Raw genomic sequence first — 9,874 nt, 5'->3', positions numbered from 1 at the left:
ACTGGTGAAATTTTGATTTTAGCCTTAACTTCCCCTTTAAGCAGCATGGCAGCGGACATGACATTACAGTCAGTTTCAAAAAGATTAACAATCCTGGCGATCAACCGGGGAATTTGCCGTCTTACCGTATGAGCGCTGCCTGGAAAAACTCGCTGTGAGCTCAAAGAAATATTCCGCGCGAAAGCATGAAAAATGACTCTTGGACCCCTCCAGGCATTACACAGGATCAGAGCACAGTAGGGTCACCTGTTCCTCACCACTATCGGCAAATTCTTCCCAAGCCTACAAGGGACGGGTACGAGTGCCCCGATCTGAGGAGTCCAGATAAAAGCACGTGTATCTTTGGAGGGGGGGGGGGGGAGAGTATTAATAACACAAGTTTTAGAATGTAAGCCAAGGGTTATGCAAAGAACGTGCAAGGATGTTCTTGTAGTCTTCTGTGCGAGCGGGAACCAATTCAATGGAGCCACCATTTTCAGAAGGCAACGGAAGCACTACCGGAAAGAGCTTTGTAGGTGTTGATCGTGCTTTCTCTATTGTACCTATCAATATGATCAGTATGTCTTTAATCTCCTCGTTTGCCCTATCTGTGCCTAGAAAAACACTTCCAGAGTCGATGTAAGGAGCAACCTTCTGTGAAGTTGCGCACGTGGTGTGAAGGCCTCAATACATACTTGCAGCTCATATTGAATGCTCTTGCTGAAATTCTCGATGTTAGCGTCTAAAAGTGTGCAACTTCTCTCACTGCCTGGGACTGTTCTTTGGATGAATGAATGAAATTCACAGGTGCGGGTAGTAGTACTGCCTGGATAAGGAGATCTCTGTGTCACTGTATCACACACACACACACACACACACACACACACACACACACACACACACACACACACACACACACACACACACACACACACGTGTCCGTGCACACTTGCTACCCTTCGTCACTGCGAGCAGGTGGATACACAACAGCACTGTAAATGGAACATTCAAGAGCTTAGAAGAGTATATTTCAAGCCTTCACTATCAACTCCTTCCAGTAATGGAAACAAAAGTCAACGAATGTACATCAAATAAGTTCGGTGTGCACAATAAAAGAAAAAAGAGTATGAAGAGCAGGGTCAATTTCAATGTTTGTTGGTCAGTTTACAGATGTAAGAACTCTAAGAGCGAGTACTACCGGTAAATAGACGGGTGTTCAATGTTGCTAGAGGTTTCTGAAGACGAGACGAGGTAGTAGAAGAAGAAAAGTCTTGGGTAGGTAAAGGTTGGTAACAGGGCAGCGTGATGGCCTGAGAAAAGTTGCCACAGAAAACATGACCCGCAAGCAGCAGCAGAAGCAGCAGCACTGCCAACAGTAGCAGCTGCAGCAGCAGCAGACGGCCATGTTCAATACTGGCTATAAGGAGAAGAATAGAATACGTACTACATAGGTTCCATCTTACTACATAGGTTCTATCAGGGAGTCGGTATTTGACGACTCCCTGGGTTCTGTCTTACTACATAGTATAGGATTTTTCTAAAGGCCCAGTCACTTCATTCGTCCAAACTGGCAGAGTGCTTCGAAGTAGATTGTATGCAAAAATATGGCCGTGACCAGAAAAGGTTCACCACACCCATGCAAGCCAGTGGCAGAGGCAGGTCTCTGCGGCACTAGCAAGTTAGGTGTCACATCGTCCTACGTAGAGTCTCTAGGTCTCGAGGGTTGGAGAAATTTGAAAAAACGATAGAGCCGATTGCAATCAGGTGATAAAATATATATATATAGGCTTTCCTTGACAGCTAATTGGCGGAAGTTTGATTGGTTGATGGAAGGTTATGGGGAGATGTAAAAAAAAACACAAACAAAAAAAGCTTCAAGTGCTGGCATGGGTCTGTGACCCAGCGGCAGCAGGTAGATATTGAGTTAATGATGATGATGGAGTGATATTTGTGTACTCAACTCACCAGTAACCTCTTGGCTTTTTGATGCAGCGTGTGCAAAGCTTACGCCGCACCTGGACAGGTTGCCGCTGTGGGGTCTCTACGGTTCTGGCTAATGTACCAGCCCTGGACAGAATAAGGTAGTACTCCCTGCAGGCAGGTCAGCAAGAGGGAGTGATTGCCCTGGCATTCTGCGCATACCGTTGAGATTTTAAGCACCCCGACATCTTTCACGACTGCTTGGGAGCTTCTGAAGTCCCGGACAAATCTCTCTTTGATGTCACTGAGAACCTCACACACCGGTCGCGAGGTGAACCGCTTGACTCTTGTCCGTAACAAGACTTGGTAGCGAGCAACTGTTTGAGTGCCAGTACACGACCCCACATGAAATGGTAGGTCTGAAAGTGGCAAGCTTTCGAAGTAACAGTCAGTGCAAAGACTGTTGAGGTGCGCGTGGAAGTGAGCGGAAACCCTTGATGTCACCTGCAGAACAGAAACGGAGAGAAGGACTACAATTGTCAGCCACAACTGTCCATCACTGCCTGTGCTGTCAGTGGCTGGTTGAAGCCGGCACCAGCCCCACCACATTGTTGCTTTGTTTGTGTAGGTCTACCGCCAGCTCCGAATGCGGAGTTGGCAGCATTCCATGTACTAGTACTTCCTCCGCGTCATTAAAATTGTCGCTTTGCACATCGCAATATTTCTGAGTTGCTTGTTTTAGTCAATCTGTCAGAATCGCTGTTTTCTGTGTTCGAACATTGCTACGACCCTTCCTACACAATGACTATTGGCTACGGAAGCCGTGGTGGTCTCAGAGCTCTTGTCCACACCAAACAATTTCATCGCACTCCGCACTATTTTGCCCCAGAGCGGAGTTCGTGCCGGCCCACATCGTTCGCGTGGACATGTGTCAAGACTGCAAGCTCCAGTTTAAGAATCCTGACATTGCTCCTGAATTTGAAATGCTGAAGTTGACGATGGCAAGAAAAAAGTGTTCTCAAATTCCTAAAAAAAAAACACTACGTGTGGCGCATGTTGCTGCGAAGGTAGCAGGTCTGATAACACCAACAAAATCAGCGAAGCGCTTGTCAAGGAAAGAAGTTGCGGAACTGCTTACCCTATCCCGCCGGAAGGGCGTTATGGTGCACTTCAAAAATATGTTAGCTTGCCGTCATCGCCTGCCACCTGGAGGCATGGATCGCTTGAAAACGAAGTCTCATGACCTGAATTCGAATGCGCTTCTCGTTCAGCGTCTTGTTGAGTGCTGAATGGTCTGCCTCAAATTCTAATGGAGACGTCGACCCCAGCCGCAAGTGCAGCGAATCGAGAGGCCACAAACCCAAGCTTAGTCCGTCAACAATGCTCTGCTTCGCGGTCTAGCTGATTTCTTCGCTTCGACTGGAAAAAATAGATATTAAAAAAAATACTCTGGGAAGCGACAATTTCAATATGATGTGGAGGAAGTACAAGTGTGCATCAGACACTCTTTCTCAAACCAGCTACAACTCCCAGATATAATTGGCACAAGTCTATCCACAATCATGGTCATGTGTATCATGGAGTTGTACCTGGTTTGAAAAAAAGTCAGATGAATTAAGTTACTTCGTATGTAGACTGCTATAGTGCAGTAGAACATGACATTACGTGCATGGTAACACACAACGCCATACACACCTGACCATGCGCATGCATCTACATTGATCTGTGTTGCCTTGCAGCACTAACGGTAAGAAGCTAGAGAGCATGCCTACCCTGAAGCTAATTCAATAGCGGGGGGGGGGGGGGGGGGGGTGCATTGGATCCACAACAAATGCCTGTGCTGTGACTTACGGAAGATCCGTTGTGGACAGGACAAGGAAGATTGGCGTTGATGGCGAATAGCACGCACATACTAGCTGTTTCTGCAGAATATATTACCAACACAGACAGAGAGCAACACGGTCCCAATAGAGTATGATGAGTTCCAGGGGACATGGCCCAGGATCCACGGGACGCGTGGTCCGTTCTGTAGAAATATGCATACTATTATTACATGTCCTAAGCACGGCTGAACGACCGCGTATGCGTCCGCATGCTGTATTTGTTGATATCCTAGCCTGTTCATTCTTCTGCGCCCAATAGAACTGTAGGTATCAGCTTCTACTTTTAGAGAAGTGGGCAATGCACTATAGTAGTCGGAATGCATAGATAGTAGATATCGACAAACTGATTTTTTTAAACGCACCTCGCTTCCTGATATCCGCCTGTAGGAGGGAAACAAGGTTGTGGGCGCGAAGAGGAAGCGAAGCCCTCTTTCCATTCTTGCTCCACCATATCCGAAAGCGGTATACGCCACCTGCGGGAATGTTGTGCAGAGTGATGCTGCGGCTGGTTGACATGTCCACGAGCTCGTTGTCGATTGCAGTGTGCCAAACGTTGAAGTCGTCAGGGCTCGCCAGGTTGTTGTACTTGACACTCAGATGTAGTTGAGACAGGTGCGCCTTACTCAGGGTCAGTGTCCTGTTTGCCACGCCGGGATACTCCCACTGTAAGCGCACTGCGTTGGGCTGGCTGGGCACAAGCGATGCCGTTATGTAAGTTGGAGCTATCGGCACTGCAAAGGGTTACAGTGGAAAAGCAACAGCTATAACATGTCAGCATGCACTTAGTAGGCATAACGCACTGAGTACACACACACACACACACACACACACACACACACACACACACACACACACACACACACACACACACACACACACACACACACACACACACACACACATGCACACACACACCATAAAAGGTGCCTGTGTGCTTCTCCCAAGCAGATCTAGTTTGGATTTAATTATATACCCGGGGACGTCGGACACGCAACATTCACTAGAGTATTGACCGTAGCACCTTTTGCAATGGGTACCCTGTGAATTAATAGTATTTGATTGCATGGTCTCCAGAATTCGACAAAAAAGTTATGGGGGTACTCCGGCGGAGTCCATCAAATTGTTAACCGTACCACCTTAGGATGCTTTCCGATGCCCCTGATACTGGCAGTTTTACATCTTGAAGCAAACCTAGTGAGGACCTTTTAATAAGAAAAAGTCCTGATTTGCAAAATACGGACTGCTGATGTTAAGTCACACTCAGAGAAAAGGTCGGATGCCTGAAAGTATGCAAATGTACATGTATATGTGCATAAAAAGTGCATGTCAGCTTTAAACTGACTCACCTGTTGAAATATTGACTTTTGTAGTGAGCCACAATCCGGGTCCGTATCTGTCCAGGAACGCCACTTTTATAGTAAGCTCGGACTCGAAAAGGTGTTGGAGGAGCTCAATCCGGTCGTGCACAAGTTCGGTGAAGAATACCTTCTTCCCTGCGATTTCATCAAACGCCAGAAGGAGCGTCTGATTCCATGCCCAGTGGCTGGTCGACAGCTGGAAGCTAATACCAATAACACGAGACCTGACACTTTCTGGAGTTGATCGCGATGCCTTGATGCGTAAGAAGTGTTTCACCTGCTTGTATCTGACAATGCGAGGCCTTGGTAGAAGCTCCGCTGGAAACAACAAAAACAACAAAAACAACAACAACAACAACAACAACAACAACAACAACAACAACAACAACAACAACAACAACAACAACAACAACAGATATCATGTGACAGAAGCTTCATCGGGTACAACTACCAGAAACTGCAAAGCAGGCAGGCAGAAGGACACAGTAATCTCACAAATGTTCGATGTACTTTAAAATGTACGGTCCCTTTAATAGTGCATCTCTTTCATGCCTAAAATTGTCATACCCACACATACACTGGCATACATCATCCAATAGCGGACTGCTTCTCTGCACCTAAAATTTCTATTCACCTACTTGTAACCCTGGTATCCAAACTTTCGAGCACCTAAATCTTCTGAAATTTGAGTACATGGGATTGAGTTGCGGTTTGGACTTACGTACTATTTACTTATTTATTCAAATCAATCCCATAGCATATGAGAACAACACTAGTATGGAGAGCAACACCAGACATGAGGGCGATACCCAGCCATGGCGAAATTACAAGAGAAAATCAAGTTGTCAAAATGACCGCACGCGCTCCTGTCGGAGCGCTAGCAACTATGTCCAAAGTGAAGAGATTCGATAGCACATGAACTACACACAGGGTTACACACAGGGGTGCATGTACACATACCAGCAAAAAGTAGCATATCATCGTACTTACGTTGTGACTTGATTGTCCGCGTGGCCCATGACAGAAGGCGCTCCTCACCAGCTTGCTCCGCGACACTGCAAGAGAGCGGTGTTTCTTGCCCGAAGGATGCATTGCTATTGTGCAAAGTGACTTGGCCCTGCCCGGCATCCTGCATCGTGTACCCATCAGCTGCTTGCCATGAAACGTTGTATTCGCTATCACCCACACCAAACATAAAGCAGCTGTATGTTGCTGACTGACCTGTGCGGACACTGCTGGGCCCGTGCACGATGGCTTTGATAGGCACAGCTGGTACACCATCCTGTTGCGATACTGTTCCCAAAAATACAGAGCCAAACAAGGGACAGTGGAGGCAAACATGATCTTTGGAAACATTACAGGGGCTCAGCAACTGATAAATAAGTCCATAACGAGTTTGGGTTGGGTGAACTAATTACTTGTGAAACGCATCGAAATCCCTGGTCAGCCGACCCCGACTCCGGACGGGAAACCGAGTCAGACACATGTCCTGTACTCATGCCGAAGTTAAACACGCAGACACAGACACACACACACACACACACACGAACTGGCAATGTGTGCACAGTGCACACAACGCTGGCGCTACCATCGCAGTGGTCGGGCATGCAATCTGCCTTTCCCAGTGGCTGCCAGCAGTTACACAACATACCTGGAACAACTGTCAACTGGAATGTTTGAGTCCGCGTTAGAACCTGATTCGACACTCTGCACTGGTATAGACCAGTATCATCAAGCTGAGCTCCATCGAACGTCACTGATCCGACAACATGGTTGACTTTCACCCGTCCATTACTTGGTCGGAATGTCTTGTTGTCCTTGTCCCAGAAAACCAGCCCACTACTTGTGCCATGGCATTGCAGTTTGAATGTGCTTCCTTCACGCACGGTGACGGGACCATACGCCATGTCGAGGTACGCGCTGCGTTCCAGCCGGTTTCGGCCAATGTAATCGTCACGCGAAACGATGCTGACAACTTTGTGACCTTCGGACAGGAAGTAGTTTCCACTGGTGTCGACACATGTCTGATAGCAGCGGTACATACCACTGCAATTGCTTGTGATGCCGTGCAGGTGCAAGGCGCTGGTCTGCAGCGAGTGCCTGGAGCGTAGCGTCTGCCAGATGGTGCTAGCTAAGTGGCGGCTGCGCTGGGTGATGACCTCTTCTCGTATCAGCCACACAGTGCTGATCACCGAGTGAGCCGTGATAGGTGCCTTGCAGTGCAGTATGATGTGTCTGCCTGGAGCAGCATACTGGGAATGAGTGCCGGTAACTTCAGACCTCAGGTAGCCTGGATGCAGAACAAAGTAAACACACCACACACCGTCACCACCAAATACCGGTCATATCGAACGGATTGAAAAACCATGCGCTGAACAATCCTTCCCCGCTGCTGCCCAAAAGCAGCTATGTCCCTGAGTCGAATGGAATGTCCATGACATTCTATTTCCAAGTCCAGCCATCTGCTGTGCTAAAAGGGAAACCGATGCTCATTGCTGAAAATAACCCCCGGTGAATCTCTCTCTCCTATGTACCCACAAAGCAGTGCGGACTTGAAACATTGTGGACTGGCACTTGACACTAGCCTGTCAGCTGCCTGGAGAGAAACACCGAAATCGGCACTAGCAAGAATGAGTGAAAAATTGCCACCTCTCTCGACACCGAAGCAGGCAAATTATTCTCGGCCAAAGATCAGTCTAGGAGTATTCTTGCAAACGACCAAGAAGCATAATTATGGCAGATTCCTCGTAAACCCTGGTATGCAGGTGTCTCGACAGGCCTCATTGTTCTGGAGCAGATTGAAAGACCATGTGGATTGGCCAGCTGAGTCGGAATAGCATGCCTATGACTTGTTCCAAAAGGGAGGGTCAGCAGAACTATGCAAGCACGTGTGCAAACAGTGCCCACCGGCCAGTCGAGCAACCTAGAACACATTTTCGTGCGTGGTCTACTCCTCTCGGAGCCTCCGGATCTCTCCTTTGTAAGTGCCTGAATGCTGACCAGTGTCGCCACTCTTCGGAACGCGCCAAACGAAGACAAACAAGCTTGTCCGCAATCATTTCCCGCCGCCGGCCGTGACTTGCGTAGCCTAGCCACCTGCTTGCCTACTTCGGCTCTACCTGCGCTCGTACAGAGCAGGAACATGGCGTGCAGACCTACCGTAAAATATTCCTAGCCAGCATTGCGGCTTACCATTTCGGCTCAAAGTCAAAGGTGGTTGAGAAGACTGCTCCCTTGCCAAAGTCGGCGATTCGTTTGTCCGCGCTGGGAGGAAGATGGCACACAGAACCAGGGCAAGAAGACACCAACACCATCCGCTCCTCATTGAAGGAGAACGACCCACGCGGCCGCAGGAAGGGCTGCAAACCGCCGCTGCCGGTTCTCCGACCTTCGAGTTACCCAAACTGTCCATGCTGCTCATCTCTCGCCCGCCAACTTCGCAAACGTGAAGGGGACGACTTCACTTCGATTGGGGCCTGCTCTCGCAGTTTTAGTAACTTTTACTCCAAGCTCTTCTGAGCGCTTGTCACTCCCGGCTCGTCAGTGTCAACGACGGCAGGACCAGGAAGATGTAGCCGGGGCCAAACTCGGTCACAGTCCAGCAGTTCAGCCAAGTTGGGGTCATTCACTGAGTTTTCTTATATTTAACACAAAGAACGATGAACCTACCAAATACTAACGGTACAGCAGGTCAATGGTCTGTTCGGGCTTTCAAACTTCGGAATATTTATGCCAGCGACGTTGCATTGGCTCGGGCCAGCGGTCGCATTGTTCTCTCCGGCATGGTATTCCAATCTGAAAGATTATTGCAATATTACGATGGGGGAATCGCTGCATATCCACGGCTAGTCTATGGCCTGTGGGCTAACTGAGCCAGTAAAGCCGATGCAGCGTGCAATACATGGCATAATTTGTCAACAAGCTGTAAATTTTTAAATCCACATGGCCCATCAGTGCAGTTCAGCACCCACAAGCGCATCGCGGTTCAGACAAATTTTGCCATGTGCTCCAAAGCAGCATGACTATCACTCTTTTCGGCCATGGCCCTGGCCTAGCGCCTGGGTCCGTCAGCGCTGCAGCCAGGGCTGTACAATCAAAGGACACTGGGCAGCAGCGTTATGATTGTTTTGCGATGGCCATGATGACGGCAAAGACGTGGTCACCCGGACCATGGCGGACGACAAGCTGTGGATGATCACATGTGTGCTGGCTGTCGTGATCGAAGTTGGGGTTTCTGGTGGCGTCAAAATCAACTGTCTAGAGCTGCACGTGTTCACACTGCTAGATGAAAGGTAGTGTGCTACATGGTGGTGGGGTACCGTAGTCTGGAGATGAGTCGATGGTGGCGGTGGTAGTAGATGATCGTGGCGCTTGTTGGATGTTGATTATGACTGACTAGTGTTGTTGGAGCGGAGTGAGATCGCGCCAACTCCAGATAGCTCCGTAGCGCGTCTCACAATGCTCAGCCTACATAACAAAGAACACCAGCCTATTGCACATGTACTACCGGTAGTAGATCTACATACCGGTACATCTGTGGCAAGAACCAGCCTCCTGACATCTCGCAGTCATAATCAGCGAAACATCAAGTGGCGCCCTGATTAACGGCCCAAATCGAGAAATCAAAGGCGGTATGCATGTACAATGTATGTCCGTTGCAGCGTTACAATACTCGTACAATGTACATGTAGCTCTGCACTGCTGAGTGTGCTCTGTGATGCAGTTATCATGGTT

General features: G+C 48.6%; 1 protein-coding gene across 1 annotated transcript; it reads right to left on the bottom strand.

The window, feature by feature from the left end:
- Positions 1-985: 985 nt before the first annotated feature.
- Positions 986-9,078, bottom strand: LOC135809360 (uncharacterized). Its single transcript, XM_065322695.1, has 7 exons — positions 8,333-9,078; positions 6,792-7,430; positions 6,131-6,433; positions 5,129-5,458; positions 4,145-4,513; positions 3,751-3,821; positions 986-2,403 (listed from the first exon to the last, which is right to left on the bottom strand). Exons 1-7 carry the CDS (start codon positions 8,559-8,561, stop codon positions 1,984-1,986), a joined length of 2,361 nt encoding a protein of 786 aa, XP_065178767.1. The 5' UTR covers positions 8,562-9,078; the 3' UTR covers positions 986-1,983.
- Between the last annotated feature and the right edge of the window lie 796 nt (positions 9,079-9,874).

Source organism: Sycon ciliatum, chromosome 2, assembly GCF_964019385.1.
Source record: "Sycon ciliatum chromosome 2, ocSycCili1.1, whole genome shotgun sequence".
NCBI lineage: Eukaryota > Metazoa > Porifera > Calcarea > Leucosolenida > Sycettidae > Sycon > Sycon ciliatum.
Note: the sequence above shows the minus strand (reverse complement) of the source record. Positions and strands in the feature narration are given on the sequence as shown.

Bases quoted from the DNA above. Each gene is read 5' to 3' on its own strand.
- LOC135809360 (XM_065322695.1), bottom strand. From the start codon at position 8,561: ATGAGCAGCATGGACAGTTTGGGTAACTCGAAGGTCGGAGAACCGGCA. The intron at 6,434-6,791 runs GTATGTTGTGTA...TTTTGGGAACAG, and splicing joins CCAGTTGACAGTTGTTCCAG to TATCGCAACAGGATGGTGTA. The intron at 4,514-5,128 runs GTGAGTCAGTTT...AACCCTTTGCAG, and splicing joins AAAAGTCAATATTTCAACAG to TGCCGATAGCTCCAACTTAC.